The 22830-nt window shown below is 30.3% G+C and overlaps 2 protein-coding genes across 3 annotated transcripts; both read right to left on the minus strand.

The window, feature by feature from the left end:
- Window positions 1–735: 735 nt before the first annotated feature.
- Window positions 736–5391, minus strand: LOC133801049 (GDSL esterase/lipase At1g29660-like). 2 transcript variants are annotated; one of them, XM_062239175.1, is made up of 5 exons: window positions 5065–5389; window positions 3730–3854; window positions 3325–3561; window positions 1644–1890; window positions 736–1116 (listed from the first exon to the last, which is right to left on the minus strand). In XM_062239175.1, the coding sequence occupies exons 1-5, from the start codon at window positions 5339–5341 to the stop codon at window positions 896–898; spliced, it is 1107 nt and encodes a 368-aa protein (XP_062095159.1). In that variant the 5' UTR covers window positions 5342–5389; the 3' UTR covers window positions 736–895. The 2 variants fall into 2 exon arrangements, with proteins under 2 accessions (XP_062095159.1, XP_062095160.1); XM_062239176.1 differs by lacking the exon at window positions 3325–3561 and having other exon boundaries at window positions 5065–5391.
- Window positions 5392–11723: 6332 nt separating this feature from the next.
- On the minus strand, window positions 11724–16645 carry LOC133801048 (GDSL esterase/lipase At1g29670-like). Its single transcript, XM_062239174.1, has 5 exons — window positions 16364–16645; window positions 14415–14539; window positions 12993–13253; window positions 12350–12599; window positions 11724–12266 (listed from the first exon to the last, which is right to left on the minus strand). The coding sequence occupies exons 1-5, from the start codon at window positions 16620–16622 to the stop codon at window positions 12046–12048; spliced, it is 1116 nt and encodes a 371-aa protein (XP_062095158.1). The 5' UTR covers window positions 16623–16645; the 3' UTR covers window positions 11724–12045.
- Between the last annotated feature and the right edge of the window lie 6185 nt (window positions 16646–22830).

Below are 22830 nucleotides of genomic sequence, written 5' to 3' on the forward strand. Positions count from 1 at the left end.
GGCATAAACCAACTTTTATACAAAAATATGGGAAAATAAACCCATAAAAGTGAAAATTCTTAAAAAAAGCCATAGATTAATTTTTTTTTTTAAAAAAGCCATATTTTTGCACACTCTATTAAAAATCTCATATAAAATGTAATTTCCTCTAAATTGTTTGTGCATTGCCTCTTTTATATTCTTTTCACGTTGTTTTGGTTTTCCATACTTGTATTTTTTGTTTGGTGGTTGTTGGGGAATAAAATTGTATGGGCTAAAATCAACCTTTAAAACCAAAGTCCAAAATAACCAGCATTAACCCATTTAAGAATAATGGGCTTTAAGGTATATCTGATCCAGGATAATAAGGTAAGAAATAAACTTGAGATTTTTATATAAAATATTAAGTTTTGCTAAACAAATTAAGTTTTTACGGTCAAACTTTTTTTAATTTTGAGGTTTTAAGAAGCATTTTACATTTTTACGGTTTTGTATTTTTTCTTTTTTTGTGTTATTTTAATGTTGTTTTTAGGTTTTTCTTGGGTTGATTTTAGTTGATCCAGCGAGTTGTTTTTTAGTTATTTTTCTTAAAAACCGTATTTTCGTAATTATAAAATTTTAAAAATTGTATTTTTGAAAATTTGAGTGCGTATTTTTGAAAGAAAAAAATGAAACTGTAAAAAAGTGGAAAAACAAATATGTATTTAAGAAAAAATCTCAATAAACTTCCCAACAATTTAAGTATACAATCATATGGAGTTGAAATAGGAAATCAACATTTCGATATTAAATTGCATTGATGACAGTATGTTACGATAGAGAGACTAACACTACTTAGATTATCAATAGTAAAAGAAAAAATATATTAATTAAAATGATGACACCTAAGAAAGAAGAAATAATTATGTATACAAATCTAAAGTGGTAGCTGAGCAAGTTGTTTGATATCAATGGGATAATTGTCTGAAGCAAGGTGAGAAATATAAGATCGATTAGCAGTAATTTGATTTAAGGCCTCAGTTGGGTGGACATTGTCCCAAAACATGTGCGATGTTCTGTTCTCACATGGAGTACTTGAAGGAATACACAGACCAATATTAGTTGTTGGGCAACAACTTTCATTCAAATTACTCAATCCTGAAAATAAAATAAAAATTTATAAAAAATAAGGATTTATTGTAAGGTGCTTATATTTTTCTATAGAATTGGGTTGTACTTAAAAAAATTTAAATTATTATCTTAGTAGTTCTACTTAAAATAAATGAATAATAAATAATTTTAAGAACAAAAAATAAAAATTGCTTACATCATCATTTGGCATAATATTTATTTTTATTTTTACTTTTACATTTAGACTTTATTGGGTACATTATATAAATTTTTTAAAATAGCTTTTCAAATCACAATATATATTTCATTATATTTGTTTATTTTTATTAAATAGAATAAGAAATCTATGACTAAAATATTGATAAAATAAGAAATATAAAAATTTCTTAAAACTAAAAAAAAACTTGGCTTATTATTTATTTATTTTTTTAAAAAAAAAACTTTATGAAAAAACAAAGAGAAACTTATTTTCTTAGAATAAGCATACATAAAAGTAATTTTAAATCCTATTTGAAATTGATGAAAAAGGGATTGTAAAGAGTAGAAATATTTACCAGAAGAAGAAAGATCACCAAACTGTGTTTGGAAAGTGTTGACATAAATAAATTTAGCATCACTAAATTTGGTATTAAGTTTATGAACGAGTGATTTAAGGTTTTGGTTGAAGAGTTGAACTTGTTGGTTCACTTTCTCTACACATTTAGATCCATTTGTTCCAAATGATGAAATAACAAATGGGCAGCATCCCAGTGATCTTATTCCAATCATAGCAACCTTCCTCGCACCATAATTGATTAATCTCTGTAAAATTATCACATAGAAAATATTAATTAATTACTTGTATAGTCATTGTTTCAAGTACACAAAACAATATATCAATGACATGTGATATTTCATATGAACATAGTTAACACGTAATTTGTAATCCCCCATGTTACTATAGTTGCTTTTTAGAATGACGACTGATCCTGCAAACCAACACGAGTCTTTCCAGCGTTCTTTGTCCTCACTCGCACGCTTCCTGGGAAAACTTCTCAGGAGATCACCCATCATGAGACTATTCCAGGTCAAACACACTTAACTTTGGAGTTCTCAAGTGATGAGATACCGAAAAGAAGATGCATCTTGTTGGCATAGGTAATACCCATCAATCCATTTAAGCCATCTTCAACTATGTAGTCCCATACCTACACAATCTTAGAATTATCACACTAACCTTCCCCAAACGATGTGGGATTGCACAGCTTTTACCCGGTCTTTCCCCTGCAGATCACGGGATTCTGACTGTCACAATCACTCCCTTAGGGGTTCGACATCCCCGTCGACCACACAACTGGCTGGCTCAAGGCTCTAATACCATTTGTAACGCCCCACGTCATTATGACTGCTTCCTGGAATGACGACTGGCCATACAAACCAACACGAGTCTTCAAAAATTATTGTGATGATAGTCAAAATCCTGTGATCCACAGGGGGAAAGACCGAGTAAAAGTTGTGCAATCCCATATCGCCTAGGGAAGGTCAAGTGTGATAATTCTAAGACTGTGTAGGTACTGTGCTTCACCTCGAGTAGTCTCATGATGGGGTGACCTCCTGGGAAGTTTTCCCAGAAAGCGTGCGAGTGAGGACAAAACACGCTGGGGGGTGGGGGGGGGGGGGGGGGGTGGGGGTGATTGTGACAGTCAGAATCCCGTGATCCACAGGGGGAAAGATCAGGTAAAAAGATGTGCAATCCCACATCGCCTAAGGAAGGTTAAGTGTGATGATTCTAAGATTGTGTAGGTATGAGATTACACAGTTGAAAATGACTTAAATTGATTGATGGACACTACCTATACCAACAAGATGCATCTTCTGTTCGGTAGCCCATCACCTTAGAACTCCAAAGTTAAGCGTGCTTGACCTGGAGTAGTCTCATGATGGGACCTCTTGGGAAGTTTTCCCAAGAAGCGTGCGAGTGAGGACATAACACGTTGGAAAGACTCGTGTTGATTTGCAGGGCCAGTCGTCATTCCAAGAAGCAGCCATAATCACGTGGGGCATCACATATTTGATAAAAAAACAAAAAAAATTCTATCAGATACACATAACTATATCTATATAAAACATCTTTTGTGTCCGTTGATACGTTGTTTTGTGTATTTGATATAAAATATAGTATAATCAAGTATAAATGAAATGAACATTTTGAGGAAATATACATATAATGAAATTAAATTTAAAAAGAAAAATTACCAAAATTTGTTCTTCGTATTGTTTGATGAGAAGTCCAGCATATTGTTGAGGTGTATAAAGGAGACTTGTATTATAAAATTTAGGTATTAAGTAGTTTTGAAGGTAGTCATTATTGCCTATTGAAACATAATATAAGCACATTTTTAAGTGATTTTGGGCTAAGTCTACTCTATTTTTTATTTTAGAGATTGTACTTTTGTGGTTGTTTAATTGTTTGTGCAGGCTGATACATTCACCCTGTAGAAAAACAAAAACAAAAACAAAAATTGGTGTGATTTTATGATTTGAATAACAAAAAATTGAAGGGTTATAAACTGATCAAATAATGGTTGATCCTAGCTACATTAAAATTGTAGTAATATTATCACAATAAAATTGGTGATATATATGAATATTAATTTATACCAAATGTTTGCCTGATTCTCGGAGAATTCCACCTGATCCAGATGCATAGTTTACACCTTTGAGTATGTCATAGCCAGTAGTGTTGGCAAAGGGTGGTATGAAGTCATCAAACCCTAGAAGTTGACCTTTTATAATGAAGACAAATAAATACAAAAAATTATTAGTTGATGATATTGTAAAATTATGGAATATCACTTATATATATATATGGATATTATATTTTTAGTGGAGAATTGCAGTGAAACTCTATATAATAATGTTTGTAACATTTAAATCCTTAAGTAATTTTTTTGGTGGTTAAAGTTCCCGTCGTTAGTATTTTGGTGCGCAATTGGTTCATGACCGTTAACTATATTAATGGTGTCACGTGTCCATTCCAGATTAGATAAAAAAAGATATATTAATTAGAAGTAAAATTATATATAAAACACAAATGTAGTTAAAAGTAATAATATGGAATATGGATATGTGCGGCAAAAATCCTTATTAAGTAATCATATTTGTAGCACTGGTTATTACGTTCCTGTGTAGTATTTTTTATCCAATCTGAAATGGACACGTGGCACCGTTAATAATTTTAACGGCCAGAGGCCATTTGTGTACCAAAACACTAACAGCAAGGACTTTTGCTACCAAAATAATTACTTAGAGACTTAAGTGCTACAAACATGATTATATATGGATTTTCGCCACAATTCTCCTTATTTTAACTCCAAAAATTCATGTATACACACACATAAATCCCTTTTCAACAAATCAATAAACATATAAGGTTAATATATACGACAATATATTCAAAAACCAAAGAAATTTTAGGGGATTTCCATGGGACCGTTTATAATGATGTGATGGGGATTCCACGCCCAAATGGGAAATGAAAGGTGGGGTGAGAGGCATTCCTTTCCCCAGATGCGAGGTTAGGAGAGTGGTGCCACTCCTTACTCTATATCTTTGTCTTTATTTGTATTCCCATTTAAAGTTATTTTATTTTATTTTTATTATCTAGTGTACATATTGTGATAATTTTTTTCTTCATATAGTACATATATTTATACATGTTATGATTTATTTTATTAACATGCATGGGATTCTCTGTCTCAGTCTCCTACTGTGGATTAGCTAGATGAGACGGGAATGGAAGAGTCATTCCTTGCTCACCTGCCCCGTTTACATCCCTAAATATATGTAGTGTGATATATTATGTATATTTCAGATGTTATAAACTAAATAAATAAATAAAAAAAATCAGCAAGGAGCACATACTTTAGCAAAATAGAAATAATTAAATGTAAATAAACAACTAAATTCGATAAATATATATATAGTCATACATACCAAGTATATCGACTGAAGTCTGACCATTGGTAAACCTGCCGGTTGGAGTACCAGCAGGGAAGTCAATCCCATAAGGTTTGTAATTAGCCTTAGACATTGTTTGAAGCTGGTTGTTATTTCCATTGTCAGACAAAGAATCACCAAATATGAAAAAACATGGCACTTGCGGATGATCTCCATTAACACCATTAATATGAACAACACCATGCAACAATAACAATATCATCATAACAAATTTTATCATTTGTGGGAACATGTCTTTCTTTTCACTACCCATTGAGAGGAAGATAATAAACAATACTTCCTAATTTATATGATATCTTTTTATATACACATCATGGTTTATATGCTGCTTTAGACTAGTGATATATATCTAAACCAATAGAAAGAAGAAGAAAAAATGCCATCATGGAAAACTCAATTAGCATTAATTAATACTAGTGGTCCCCCTCTTAATTAACTATTGATTCAATATTAGCCTAAACAATACTGTGACAATAATATATGTTATAATTAATTATTAAAGTCAAATGGCCTATGCATGAGCTCAAAGCTTAGACTACTTCTCAAAATTTCGTTTGTGATTGGTTTATTTAGCTTTTTAGTTGTGGCCCTTTAAGTTGGTTGCAAGTTTTACTCTAAACCATTCCAATGTTACGTAGGGCCATTATAAGCACATTTCAATTCTATAGGACATTCTGACTTAGTTTTTTATTTTGTGTTTTGTAGTGTGGTGGGAAGAATACATATACACTTGACGAAATTATAATGAAACTCGAAATGAATGGACATCCAAGCTTCTTGAGCGGATGAGTCATAGCTAGAGTAACTTTTGAAATCAGAATTAAAAAATATACTAATTGTAGTTTTTAGTTAGTACTTACATAGTTATTCCAGGTGTATGTTTTGATCTTGTAATTTTTAGATTTGGAACATACTGAATTCTATTGATTTTGTCTGCCTATTGATTCTGTCTGAACTATGTTGTAATTACACAAGAAATTATGAATGAATATAGTGTTTGAAAATAGAGAAATAAAAAAATTATCATATTCTACATGGGACGTCGGTCTCTACAAAACTGTCGTCTTATGCCTTACAGTGGACGACACTTGCACATAAATTGTCATCTCATATACTGTAGGAAGATGACGCTTGAGTAGGAACTGTCGTATCATTTACTGCTGTGGATGACGCTTGCAGAAAAACTGTCATCTCATGTACTACAAGAGACAAAATTTGTATAGGAACAATCGCCTCATATACAATAAGAGATGACACTTTTATTTAAACTGTCGTTTCATGCTTTACATGACAAGACATTGCATGAGACGACAGTATTAGAACCGACGTCTAAGAGTCCATACGACGGTTTAAAACCATCGTCTCATATCAATTTTGTAGTAGTGCCAACACTATCTTATGTTGATTGATACAAGTTAGTATCATGTCCCGTATATATATATATTATGTTTTCAATTAAAATATGTAGTATCCGATACTAAATTGCGCACCAATAATATTATGACATGTCAGATGGTGTTGGACATCATTAGCGTCTCTTAACAACACTCTATAAAGTAAATATTTCCCATTAATTCCAATGTTAACACCAACATCTAGAAGCATATTCAATACTTCTAATGAAACACTAGACCAGGCACACCCATTTTCTCTCTATGCATGCACATGACAAACACATTACCTTCCTATGCCTAGCTAGATTAATATGCTATTTAGCTAAAATATCATCAAGGGACCACTAGCTTGATGATCTAATCAACTATGGTTAGATTAAGAATAATTGGACAGCTACTAGCTATCTTGTTCTAACTAATTTAGTCTATAGCCTCAAACTAACTGACCACTTGCTTTGGTCTTTAGACTAGTATATAAGGAAGTTGTTGCGAAAAAAAATCTAATAATATGCAATGTACATAATTACACAAGTAATATAATGATAAGCTAAGTGTTGTCTCCAGAGGGATTAAGTTGGCAACAAATTAAGAAAAATCAACACTTAATAATTTGGATAAAATAATTGGTAATGATTTGAATTAAACTAAAAGCTATGCTTGAAAGTAAATAAAATTAAATAACAAAATTGAACAAGATAATAATGATGAGCTAGAACTATTGAATCCTCTTAGAATGCAAATTTCAATGTAATATATGTTATAGAGGAATGAATCAATAAAAAAAAAACATATTCCAGAGTTCATTAAAAGTTCCAAATACTAGAAAATTAGCTCATACTCAAAGTAATAAAAATACCCAAAATAGATCATTTTACAAAATATGAAATAGAAAGTAAAAATACAAAAAGAGTAAAGAGCATAGAAAGAACTAATAGATGGGTGGTGTCATTCTTGTCTTTTTCCTTCCTCGTCCTTCTCCCTTCGGTGTTTCCCCTCCCCTATTTCAATATTTTCTTTTTCCTTGCGTATTTTCTTTTGAATGGCTACTCCTTCCTTAAATTAAAGTGGTTTGGTCTTAGAAAATAAAATTTCTTGTATTGAACCATTTGTATCAATATGCATTATGATCCCTTAATTTGAGAAATAAAAATAAGAGTAATATAACAACTGCAATTAATTGGTCAACTAGGATGTGTATATTATCAATATATATATATATATATAGTGGATCTTTCTAATTTAAAAATAAAAATGGACATAAAAATATATTTTTACTAGTAGTAAACATGATCATAAATTGAAAGACTTTTGTCTAAATTTTTACTTTTGCTTATAGCTAAATGAGTAAAAGTTGTAGCTTATTTTTTATGTTTGGATAACTATCATGTAAATATTTTTTTTAATGAATTTTTCTATAAAATAGTTTTTCAAAAGTCTTTTTGAAAGAAGTTAGGGTTATCGAGGTTCTCCCTATAAAAGGATTTTTTTATTAAAAAATGACTTTTTATTTTTTACTAAAACAACTTCAAAATCTTTTTTTTTTGGAAAGTCAGAAGAAATTGTATTAATCACAAAACAAAATATTACAACATAGCTAAAAGCTACCCACTAGTTACAAACTTTGTATAATGACTCCACCCAATCCTTATCTATTCTACTTAAGCAATTAGTGTTCATGAATTGAATTCTATTACAAACAGAGTATTTTATGTTTTTGACAGTGACCTGGACAGCAGGGAGTTTGTGCTCCCAAAGAACACTATTCCTACTATGCCAAATGAAATAGACCAAGGCAGAAACAACACTCATGCAAACTTTCTGTAACGCCCTACTTCCTTAGAGCCGTTACTAAGTGAGTTTTAAACGTGCACTTAACTCGCTAATCGAGGTTTTAGGTCAAAAGTGTAATTAAATCATAAACAGTGAAATGAACTTTGAAAATAATTCCATTTTCCATAAATTATTGAGTATTTGACACTTGGGATCCCAAGATACTGTTTAGAAATATTTACAACATGTAATTTACAACTTTAAGTCGACTAGATGACAAAATCTAAGTTTTAATACAACCATCTCCCAAAACCACTGGCTGTGACAACCAGGCAGGCCAAACATGTACGCGCCGCTTCACGCTCTCCGTACTCATGGTTGGTTGACTATCCCCTTGCCCTTACCTGCACCACAGAGCACCCGTAAGCCGAAGCCCAGCAAGAAAACTCTCACAAGAAGATAACATATGCACAACAAACACTTATCAGTTAAACAAGCCATCAGCAGGCTAAACACATACGATCATGCCGTCCCAGGCGCTTTACCATGCCCTGGGTTCGCGGTCCGCACCGTGAGGATATCCCAGGTATCCTTTAGGGTCTCACCCTGGCAGCTCGCACTCCACGTGCTCAACGCTGCTCCCGGCCCCTTTCCGCTCTCGGCCTTGCACTCCTCATGCCTAACGTCGTTTCCGGCTTTGCCGAACTCGGCCTGCGCCGTTCCCGGCTCTGGCCGAACATTTACACATATGCATACATAGCATAACAAAGAAAATACTAATTATGAACAAACCAATCAAAGGGCTACGCCCTGCAACACAGACATATAGGGCTTAGCCCTGCATACAAGCTCTATGGAAGACAGTGGTTTTCTTACCTGTATCCCGAGCTTCACAATGCACCAAAGCCACAAGCACGGTCCTCTATCCCGAGCCTCTCCGAAGACCTAGTCACAACACATATAAAACATCCTTTAATATTAACCAATCCAAAACCACTTCCCGGGACCAATCCCTAAATTCCTAAAGCAATGCATCGGAAACATCCCCCGAGCCCCCGGAGCAAAAGCCCAAAAATGCAAAATTCCTTGTTTTGAAAATAGCCTAGCGCCGCGGCGCTGCCCTTGAGGGTTGCAGCGCCTAGAAAGTCAGAGAGTATCCCCCAGCCCTGAAACATCCTCGCGTCGCGGTGCCAAAAAACAGGGCCGCGGCGCCCCTTCGTGAACCCAGAAATCTGGGTTTTCCCCTGCGTTTTTCCCGAGCCAAAGCACCTCCAACTCAACCCAAACACATACCTATATTCCAAAACCAATTTAAAACCCCAAATGAACCATTATACAACCTATAAACACCACCAACAAGCTCAAACACGCAATCACACCCAAAATCCACACTTGAGTTTCAGATTTCAAACACTTAAACCAAAGCTTGAGAGAAGTGTAAACCAGACTTCTAGACTCTTAAACCATACCAGTTATGAAAATTCAAACATGTTTAGAACTCTTACGTCAATCAAGAATTCAACTTGAGCTGCCCTTCCCAATCAAGTTCCAAGCTCAAATCACAACCTTCTGCTGAACCTAACCTCATTTCATCCCAAGAATTCCCCAAACAAAGCACATAATTCATTCCTCAATTCCATGATATTCTTAACTAAACTCTACAACATATACACAGAATTTCCTTACCTCAATTCACTGAGTAATCCTCCAAGTTCCCTCAGCTTCAATTCCCTTCTTGATCCCAAGAGATTGCCCTTAGTTTTTCCCTCTTTCTTCTCTAAGCTCTCAACCAATTTCCTCAAATTTCAGCATAAACCCAATTGTGACCAAGTGTAAAACGTGAATCCTTTTTGCCTCAGCTGAACCTTATCTAACCCTTGCCTAATGACCACTTTACCCTTCCATCTATTTCCCCTTCTAACTAAACCCCAAGGCCCTTTTTGTCATTTCCACTTTCTTACAATTCTACCATTTTCCCATCACAACTTGTTACTCTTCAGAGTTACTAATGGTTACTCAGGTTACTCAATCACCAATAACCATTAACCACTAATTCTCAACTCAACTTACGAAATTCCAAAAGTACCCCTAGGCTCCTCCCGAGTCGGGTATAAAATCCCGTTGTGAGTTTTAAGTTAACTAGCTCCCTAGGACCGTCTCGGCACGTGCATCACACTAACATCACCACACTCAAGTGGTACAAATCACATAATACAATTATCACATTTATGCCCTTAGCGGGCTAAAATTACCAATTTACCCCTAACATACAAACGGGGCCCACATGCATATTTATATCACCTAAACATGCATTCTAATCACATATTCTTCAAATTCATATATTATCATGTTAATTCACTTATTGCCCTCCAGGCACGCTAATTAAGGTCCTAAACCTTATTAACAACTTGGGGTGTTACACTTTCCTTCTCCCTTGAGACAACTGTTTCTTCTTTAAACCTTTTACTAAACAGTTCAAGTCCTTACTTTGCATATTTCAATCAATCCACCTTCCAATTTCATCCTTAACTTTCCTACTGTAACAACAAGAAAAGAAAAGGTGAGAATGAGTTTCATCATAATCATCACAGACCACACAAGCACAAGAATTCACCACTCCAAACCGATAAAGTCTGTTTTTATTAGTTGGGAGTCTTAATCTCAAAGCTAACCAAGAAATATCTCTATGCTTTGGGGTACAAAATGAATCCCAAATCAGAGCATAATGCCAAATTCCAGGTGGTTTCTGCTGTAATTTTGAATAGAGAGCAGCAACAGAGTAATGGAACTTCTGGAACTCCAATTCATTAAACACTTGCTTGAGTTTATGTTTAATCTGCACAATACGTTTCCAGTAGCAACTAGCATCAGCAGGGACTTCATAATCCCACCAAAGGCTTTGTTTAATGTAAACCGAATTAACCCATTTCACCCAGAGATTATCTTTCTTATTGAAGATATCCCAAACATGATTCCCCATAGCACAAAGATTCCACATAGCAACATCTTTAAACCCCAAGCAACCATCTTTCTTTGGATAACAAATCTTAGTCCAAGAAACATTCCTAGAGCCATTAAACATGTCATTACCTTTCCAAAGATAAGCACGAAAAAGCTGATTAATTTTCTGAACAACACTTTTAGGCAAGACAACAATCTGAGACCAATAAGAGTTAATGGAGAGAAGAACCGAGTTAATGAGAACCACACGCCCAACATAAGAAAGATTTCTACTGCTCCAAGATCTAATCCTGCTAGTCATTCAGTCTACTAAACAATTACAATTAGATGGAGATATCCTTTTGGAGCAAATTTGATAACAAAAAACTTAAAGAAGCTTAACCAAACATAACTTATAGTTAATAATTTGATAACCAATTCTAGTAAAAAATTATTGTTCTTATATTTATTTTGCAGTTTATTGACCACCATGTATAAGTGACAAAGTCCACTCTAAAATGATGACTTATCTCAACATATAAGTGACAAAGTCCACTCTAAAATGATGACTTATCTCAACATATAATAGCTTTTGATATTCTTCATAGTTTATATATCTTATATACACACATGGGAAAAAAAGTGATAAATAGGTGGAATATTTATAATATATAATCATAAATGTTACATATAGTTTTCATTATATTCATTTGGGTGATACACCTTATTGGTATACATATATGATGAACAAAACAAATTCCATCTTATTGTAATGATATAAATATATATATATATATATAAATGTGTATATATATTATTTTAGATTCAATGATATATATTTATATATAAGAGCTTAGAGCTGTAAGGCAGCAAGTCTTTTAATATCAATGGGATAAGTATCTGAAGGAAGAAGAGCAGTATAAGATCTTGTTGCAGTGAATCCATTGACAGCCTGAGTTGGGTGAATAGCATCCCAAAACACATACAAGTCTCTCTTTTCACAAACTTTCCCATTTGGTATGCATTGACCAATATTATTTGATGGGCAGCAACTTGTGTTCAAAAACTTGAAGCCTGAAATAAAATTAAGAAAAAATAAATCAATAATAATTAAATAAAAAAAATTAATAAGTGTTTTGAGATTGAATCAAATGTACCAGCAGAAGTGGGATCCCCAGAGCCTATTCCAAAACTATTGACATAAATGAACTTTGCATTATTGAATTTGTTGTTGAACTGGTCAACAAGTGATACAAGTTTTTGGTTGAATAGTTGGACTGCTTGGTTGACTTCATCCACACACACTGATCCATTTTTTGTCCCAAATGATGAGATTGCATATGGGATGCAACCAATGGCTCCCAATCCAAATAGGGCTACCTTCCTTGCACCAGAGCTATACAATCTCTGTGAAACACACACACATATATATATATATAATATTTATTAATATTATAAAATATATAATAATCGATAATTTTTTTATAATTCTTTATAATTAAAATAGTCTTTCTTAGTTGATATAATGCATGTCGAGTTATAGTCAGAAAATACTTATTTGTAAAGAATTAATTATCAAAATATTATCATTTTTACAAAAATGTTATTAAAAAAAAAATCATTTTCCCAGAATCTCATGCATGTTTACTACGTAATTAATATGGTCTATATATAAAAAGGTTTATTTTCTTGTCTCATTACCAATACAAGAATATCTTCATGTTAGTTAATTAATAAAGGAGTGGATTAAATAATATATATATATATATAAATAAAATATGATATATGATATATATATACCTGAATTTGTCGTTGATATTGATTGATGAGAAGAGTAGCAAATTGGTCAGGTGTAAACATACGACTTGTAGGGTAAATTTGAGGTAAGAAGTAGTTGTTGAGATAATCATTACTTCCCATTCCAACATAGTATAAGCATTTGTTTAAGTACTCTTGGGTTGACACTGTTTTTGATCTATTATAATTTTGTAGTATGTCATTCATACGCAAAATTGTGATTTGGTGGTTCACTAATTGTTTATCCATGCTGATACGAGCACCCTGTCAAAAATAAAATTTAACAAAATAAATAATTAAGCAGAGATTAATTTCTAATCATGATTGATTATATACTTTTCATCTGGGCATTTGATAGGGGCTTTTATACCCATAATCACATAATATCTATATAAATTTAGGGAGATTCTCTTGTAGAGGCTTCAAAAAGAGTCCCACCGGTGGGGCTCTTGTGTATTCCCGACCTGTGAACAATTTTCGGCACAATTTTTCTTATGACCATGTATATTATAGTTATTTAGACCATTCTGCAAATTTTTCAGAATATTCTGAATAATTTATATAGTAGCGAAAATTAGGTTCAAAACAGGTTGTTGCACGCATGATTAATTTTTTTATGCCAGTGGAAAAAAACATGTTTGAATCTAGTTTTCAACAGTGTAAATTATTTAGGATTTTCTGAAAATTTGAAAAATACTTTAAATAACTACAAAATATATAGTCATAAAAAAACACATGCCGAAAAGTGTTCACAGGTTGGGAATACACAAAAGTCCCACCAGTGGGGTGGGCCCTTTTTGAAGCACCTACATAAAATTTCCCTATAAATTTATATAAATAATCTTCATATATTATTTGATAAGATTGGTACTATATATATAAAAATAAGGAGCAATTATAATAGGATATCTACTCTCTATAGATAGGGTAGGATCTTGACTATTCATCAATAATTAGACACTCTAGTAGAATAATATATGATCATGAATGGTCAAGATCGTGTACTCTTCTAGAGCTGCAGCTATAAATATATAGTAGCTGAAGAGTTCTATGATTAATTTCTTATTTCGACCTCTTAGTCAACCTTGCCTCCAAAAACACATGCTAGAGTATTTATTTTTTCCAAATTTTTATAGTGGTGTTCGTTGTATTTTTTTTAAACCAAATTTTAAAGTGACGAAAACAAAATTTCTGATATTTCTTGATATTCAGGTTTACCACTCCTATTTGAAAAAATACAAATTTATTTTCGACATTGTAAACTATTCGGAATTTTTTGAAAAAATTGCAAGAAGGATGTTGTGTAACTACAACGAACACCACCATAAAAAAATGAAAAAGAAAATACTCCAACATGTGTTTTCGAAAGCTGGGATTGAGTAAGAGGTTGTTGATAGCAATTTATATATTTATAAATTAATGTACCAAATGTTGCCCAGATTCTTCACGAATTCCTGCTGCCCCAGATGCATAGTTTACTCCTTTCAGTATCACATCTCCACTAGCAGAGGCAAAGGGTGGTATGAAGTTTCTAAAGCCCAGAAGTTGACCTATAAATGTATATATATATATTATTAAATAAGTTTTATTATTATATGAATAATAAATAATAATTTTAAAAAAATAATGTAAGTATTACATAATACTAAATAATAAATGAGAAACAAGAATATTCCAAAATATGAGTTCGATTATAATTAATTATAGCAGATTGATTAAAATCAATTATATCTAAACTTGTATATATGTATGTATGTTGTGTTCTAATCTCATAAAATTCGGATTAATGCATAATATCTAATATTGTTTGCTTAAATTATTTAAAAATAAACAAATAAACTCTTTTCAATATTTTAAATAGAATGTGATTCATGCACGAATTTATTATTTAGTGGTTTCAATATAATTTTCTTCCAATATACATTTAATTCATTCACGCATTTATATACAAGCAATATATATTGCATGTTTTGATTAGTTTTGTTTATAGAATTAATTAATTATTTTTATTAAATTTGTATTATATTGTCATATAAATTTCAAATAAATAAACAATATTATATATAAAAGAATAGGAAAAATTAAATCATTGTTTATGATTTTTTAAAAATATGTATATATAATATAACAACCTTTTTAATATAATAATTATTTTAATAAAAATAAAAATAAAAATTATATATTATATATTATTTTTATAATGATATTTTATAATATTTAAATTTATATTAATATAAGTATTAAATATAATAATAATAATAATATTATGTTATAATATTTGAATTCATATTAATATAATTAGTAAAAAAAATAGGATTATATATTATTATGATAATAATATTTTATAACATTTGAATTTATATTAATATAATTATTAAATATCTAGTCTTGTATTATATATTATTATAATAATGATATTTTATAATATATGAATTTAAATTTATATTAATATAATTATTAAATATGTAGTCTTAAATTAAATATTATTATAATAATGATATTTTATAATATTTAAATTTAAATTAATATAATTAATAAATATATATTTAATTAGTTTTGAAAGTATATTCTATAAAATATTTAGAACAAACCGTTAAAACAAAAAGTTACTGTTATCTTCATATTTAAATATGTATCAGAAACATATATATTATTTAGGTATATAATTATACGTACATACACACTATAATAAATGTAATAATATTTCACTTATACAATAATAATGAAACTTTAATTTTTACTATATATATTTCAAGAATCTTTATAAAATCGTTGACATGCAGCAAATATTTAGTCATCATCAATAATGAAAGTTTTATTCTAAATTAATATTGAATCCCATTTATAATTATGGATTCAATTATATAAATGAAAATGTTAATTCTTATTAATATATGTTTTAATTTAATCTAATTTAGCCATGTGAAATAGTGTAAAAATGATGAACACTCCTACCTACCCCACTATACACTACACATATACATATGCCCTTAACATATTTTTATTATTTTAATTATAGCACTACATTAATTCTCACATGGCAGACTCCCTAAAAGAAATCAAGTAATGCTATTTTTCATTCTAAGGTGCCAATATTATAAGATGTGATACCTTATAATTGGTTAGCAATATCACATAATAATTATTAAATTAAAATGTGTGGAATCCGATATTAAATTTTACCAATAGTGACGTACCACTTTCTTGTGGTATTGAACACTAATAATACCCCTTAACAATTAAAAAAAAAAAATCCTTCAAATGAAATAGGACTATACATATATATATATAAAGAGTATTATTTGTCTATATATGTATTTATATATAATTATATTATAATAAAAGAAGAGAAGAGAAGAGAGAGAGGATCAAACCAAGAAAGTCAACGAGATTAAGACCATTGGAAAACCTTCCGGTGGGAGTTGCACCGGGAAAATCAATCCCATAAGGCTGATAATTCACTTTAGCAGATGTTGGAAGCCTGTTGTTATTTCCATTATCAACCAGAGAGTCTCCAAATATGAAAAAACATGGCACTGATTCACCTTCTCCATTAACACCATTATTATTCTTATCCAATAATACTACTAATAACAACACTGATAATATACATATATGTTTATTCCCAGCCATATATATATATATAAATAAAATCCCAAAAACTAATTATTATTATTAACCTCTTTATCTCTGTATGGGTTTTGGAACTAAATATGTCAATATGGAGAGAGGTACCAAATATATATATAGGCTTGATAAATTAATAATGGAATTATATATTATATATAATGCCAGCTAGATTGATTTCTTTGTATTATATTAGAAAAATCATAATAAGATATAATATTTTATTGAATTAATAATAGATAGGTAGTTTTGCAACCTAGCTAAAACGGAATGAGTTTAATTTGGTCAGCGTGATAACAGTGCATCATAAATTTGGGCCAACTTGCTCTACTATAACAATATCGGATAATAAGATTATTTTTGAAGCATATAAAAAAAATTAATCATGTGTGCAATAACTTGTTTGAATTTACGACAATGTAAATTATTTGGAATTTTCTGAAAATTTGCATGATGTTCTAAATAACTACAATAAACACAGTCATAAAAAAAATCACATTTAAAACTATTCACAAACCGAAAAACACAAAAAATCACAAAAAGTATACACCAGTACATACCTTTTTAGGTATGTACCATAACAATACCCTAACAATATATATAATGATAAATCTTAATAATTGAGAAAGCGAAATTGACCAATTAATCATCTCTGTCATGTGCTAGGTGTTGAATAATATAAAACTTATAATTGTGTGTGTATATCTATATGATTACACCTACACATCACTATAAACTACTTATAAATAACTGCATGTTTGCTATTAGTTTTATTTAAAAAAATATATTAGTTTAATTTTATTATATTTTTTTAATTATCATATAAATTTAAATAAATAATAGCATATATTATAAAAGAATGACATAAACATATTTTAAACAAATTAAACTAAAATATTCTCAATAGTTTTAAAAAATAAATAATATGATCATTTTTATTTAAAAAAAACTGTTAAACCAATAATTTGTTAGATACACACTTTCTATTAAGGTTGTAATTGGTTGGTTTGACCGGGTTATAACATATTTTAAGTAACCCAATATAAATATTGGATTGCAAATATCTAATTATAACCCACCCAAATAAGAAAAAAAAAGTATAACCCGCCCAATAATTTTAGCGGTTTGGTTGGGTAAACCGTTTAAACCGATATTCAATGTTTTTTTTAGCTTTCAAATAATCAAATTCAATAAAATAAAAATATTGTATATATCTCTTTTAACCTTAAAAATATTATATTCTAAAATCATTGTTAAAAGTATATAGGGTTTCATTTTTTTTATTTTTAAAAAAGATAAACTATATATAATTTATGTAATATTATATAATATATATATAAAAATCTTATTTGGTTTATTTGAGTTATTTGGGTGGGTTGGAATTCCAACACACCCAATTATTAGATTGGGTGATTTGAATTTTCGTTAGGTTATTTGGGTTGCGATTTTTACTAGTTTATTCGGTTTGGATTATTGGGTGGGTTATTCGGTTTGGGCGGTTTGGCGAAAATTCTTGAACAGTCCTACTTTTTATATATAAATATATATATACTAGATACAATATTGCTTAGTTTTATTTATAGAATTTATTAATAATTTTTATTAAATTTGTATGATTTTCATATATAAATTTCAAATAAATAAATAATATTATATATATATATATAAAATTGACATAAACATATAAAATAAAAAAACTAAACCAATACATTGTTTATAATTTTTTAAAATATATATATATATATATATAATACAACAACCTTTTTTATTACAAACTACCCTATTTAACATTCATGATATTATTCAAATTACACCTTAATGATTGAAGAATAAGCTTGTTTATTCTTGATAAAAGATAAATATTATTCTAATTTCTTATGTAGTTACACAATCATATTATTTATATATACAGGACACTTATTTATAATATATTTATAATACTTATTGTTTTCAATATGAATATATATATATCTAAGTTATATCAAGAAAAAATGGATATTTGCGGCGAAAGTACTTAAATTATTGTGTTTGTAGCACTTAAGTACCAAAGTTATTTTTTTGGCGGGAAAAATACATTTTGTCCATGTTTTGGTGCTGTTTAGTGCATTTGTTTGTTTCGTCGTTAACTCCACCTACATAGTGGCAAATTTGTTTATAACTTGAGTACTTTCACCGCAAACATCTCTTAAATTAGGTACTTTCGGCGTAAGCATCTTTTAAATTAGATATTTTCGCCACAAATATCTATTTAATTTGATACTTTTGCCTATTATGTGTCACAAACGAACTTAACTGTGACAATTGACGGTTGTACCAAACTGCACAAAAACATAGACGAAATGTACTTTCGCCGCCAAAAAAAATAACTTGGGTAGTTAAGTGCTATACAAACTTAATAACTTGGGCACTTTTGCCTAAATAACCCTAGTATAATTAATAAATATTTATTTTTAAGAAATTTGAAAGGTATATTGTGTTAAGTTGAATATTCTGTTAAAATTAAAAAAACGGTTAAAATCACACTTTTTTTATATCTCTTTTATATAAAAAGTGTGTAGATAACGGAAATTCTTGGTTTTAAATTTTTTTATGTTAACTTTAATGGAATATTCTTATATTTAACAGAATATTTTTATATTTAACGGTAGATTGTAAACATGACTTAAACTTAAATAAAATTAAATAATTAAATAATTAAACAAATTAAAATATAATATTTTTGAGATATTTTACAATGATAATTATTTAAAAATAATAAAACCATATATTTTATAACTTAAATAAAATTTAATTAAACTTAAACTTAATATTATATTAAAATATAATATATAATCTTTTGTAGTCACTACCAAATTCAAAAACTAGAACAAACTTAAACAAAAATAAATAAATAAATAAATTAAAATATAATATTTTAAGATATTTTATGATAATTTAAATAATTAAATCATATTTATTTAAAAATAATTAAGGCATGCATCATTTTTTTATCTTATAAATTTGTGTGATAGTTTATATTTAATCAAGTGATTGAAACTCTTTTTCTTCATCAAATTCACCAAATGACATTGTGAGATACATTAGAAACCAGAAATAGTTGATGCATGTATTACTATCTACACTATGACTTTTTCTATTCTTATTTTATTTCTATTATTAATTTTTTTTTAAATATTATTGTATTTTATATATATATGTCATGTAGTCATGTAAATATATATATATATATCTATATCAACGTTGTGTTTAGATATCATATATATAAAAATTATTAATATAAATATTTATATATACTATAAAACTATAATTTATTCCATAATAAATATATATTTTTTAAAACAGAGAATAAGATTTTATTAAAATTATAGACAATGTTTACAACTTTAAAACTAAGCAAACGTGTATTGCACGTTGCTTTAACCTAGTAGAATCAAGATATATGCAATCGATTTTGTTCTTTTTGTAAAAAAACAGAATACATTCTGTTATATATTGTGTATTTTATTTTATTTTATTTTTTGAAGGAATATTGTGTATTTTATTTAATGTTTAATGTATATATGTGTACGTATTAATTTTTTTTTTGTGTGCCGTGAGGTAAGATATGTACGTATATATGCATGAAATTCTCTCAACTATTTCCCTTATATTTATTAATCTAAAGCTACTCTATTACACCTTTCGATGCACTCTTCTTATCCACATATTTATTAAAATTGAATTTTTATTAAAATATTTAGTATACATTTTAAATACTTTTACACATCAATATTCTATTAAAAAATTAAAAATATTATTCAAAAACTAAGATTTAAAAAAAAAAAAATAAACACGATAATTAAGAAATTAATTGCTATTGTTTATAAATCTCAAAGACTTGATTGTCAAATGTTTTTAGGGACTCAATTACCAAATATAATAAAGAGATATTTGCGGTAAAACTCCTTATTCTTTTAGAGTTGACGCATCAATAACTCCAATAAATTTTTTTGACGATAATACCTCCGATTGTTACGTTTTTCTTGCAGTCGTCCACTTTTAGACGTTAAGTGTCAGTCTAGAACAACAATGTCCATTTGTCATTGATTTATTACTCCATGTGATTGATGATGTGACAATCACTTGTGATGATGTGTAATATTCTAAATTTAAAACAAGAAAAGAATTAATGATTTAAAGTTTTAGATTAAACTTATTATTTCAATAACCCAAAAATTATTTCAAAATGCCCATGTTCTTCATCACCATAAATCCGATAACCCGAAAACTTCCAAATCTCAAACACACCATGAAAACCATTTCAATGTTCTTGATTTAGAGATCTCAAAAACTTGATTTCTAGATCACAATCACATCTTCACCACAAATTTAGATCAAACTCAGGCAGCCCAAATCAGAAACAAACCCATAATATATAACATGTAGCGCACCACATCACTATGGTTGCTTCCTGGAATAACGACTGACCCTACAAACCAACACGAGTCTTTCCAGTGTACTTTGTCCTCACTCACGCGCTTCCTGGGAAAACTTCCCAAGAGATCACCCATCATGAGACTACTCTAGGTTAAGCACGCTTAACTTTGGAGTTCTTAAATGATGGGCTACCGAAAAGAAGATGCATCTTGTTGGCATAGGTAGTACCCGTCAATCCATTTAAGCCTTCTTCAATTGTGTAGTCCCATACCTACACAATCTTAGAATCATCACACTTGACCTTCCCCAGGCGATGTAGGATTGCACAACTTTTACTTGGTCTTTCCCCTTGCGGATCACGGGATTCTGACTGTCACAATCACCCTCCCCCCCCCCCCCTTAGGGCCTGACGTACCCGTCGGCCACACTTTCGGCTAGGTTAAGGCTCTGATACAATTTGTAACGCCCCACGTCACTATGACTGCTTCCTGGAATGACGACTGGCCCTGCAAACCAACACGAATCTTTCCAGTGTGCTTTGTCCTCACTCGCATGCTTCCTGGGAAAACTTCCCAGAAGATCGCCCACCATGAGACTACTCCAGTTCATGCACGCTTAACTTTGGAGTTCTCAAGTGATGGGCTACCACTACAAAAAACGTCACTTTCCAGCAAAAGTTCGCGACGTACCTCCGTCGATAATGATACTTTTGCCAACACAAAACGTAATGCGCTGGCAATGGTATCTTTTGGCGACGAAAAAATGCGCCGGAAAAAATAAAGATGCGCCGGGAAATTTTTTTGTCACGTTGTTGTGGTAAACACTTTTAGTGGTGCAAAAATGCGGCGACAAAAGATGACTCTTTTAGTGGCGCAAAATTGCGCCGGTAAAAGATGTGTCTTTTAGTGGCGCATTTTTGCGTCGAGAAAGGTGTATATATGTAGTGATGGTTGAGACTTTTGCCGACGTAATTTTGCGCCGGTAAAAGTATTTTTTAAATAAATTTTTTGATTATATTACTAATTTTATTTTCAATATATTAATAATTATTTAATTTTTTAGTAATATTATTTAATTATAAATAAAATTAAAATTAAACTTTTATAAATAAATAAATAAAATTACAACTATTAATATTTATTGTCTCCACCAAACATGAAAATATAAAAGTAGTTTAGTAAATTAAATGTCTAATAAATTAAACTTTAAATAAATAAATAAAAGGTTCTACAAATGAGTACTGCCCGCTTCATCATACCCGCCCCCGTCAGCATCATCGTCCTCGTCCGGATCCTGTTCTGGTAAGTCGACAGTAAAACCAGGAGTCAATTCACCAACCTGCTTCAACAAAGCACTGCACCAGGACATCTTGACGCCGTTGAAGACTCTCAAGTTTAGTCGTATACTTCTTTAGGTTCTGATTTTCTAGCATAATGTCCTGAGTTTGCAGCAAAATGGTGTCCACTTCAAGTGGCAATTGCTCGGACATTTGAGAAGTTGACGAAGATGCTGCCCTCTTTGCGCCAATCGCCTTCAACCTAGGCAACCCCCCAAACACTTTCTTATAACGCGAGCGGGGTCCAAGGACATCCATGACAATATCCATATCAGGCGGGAACTGACCGTCGACATTATCGCCAACACAAGAAGCAGCAGATGATACAGGGGTTGTACTCTACGATGCTCGACGCTCGGTCATCTCAGTCTGCACAATAAAAAGCACGTATCTCGAATTCCAATTGTAGCACCCACATTATTTTGATATAATATAGCCAATAATCACATGATTGCATTGCAT

The sequence above is a fragment of the Humulus lupulus genome, chromosome 9 (assembly GCF_963169125.1).
Source record: "Humulus lupulus chromosome 9, drHumLupu1.1, whole genome shotgun sequence".
NCBI classification, from domain to species: Eukaryota; Viridiplantae; Streptophyta; class Magnoliopsida; order Rosales; family Cannabaceae; genus Humulus; species Humulus lupulus.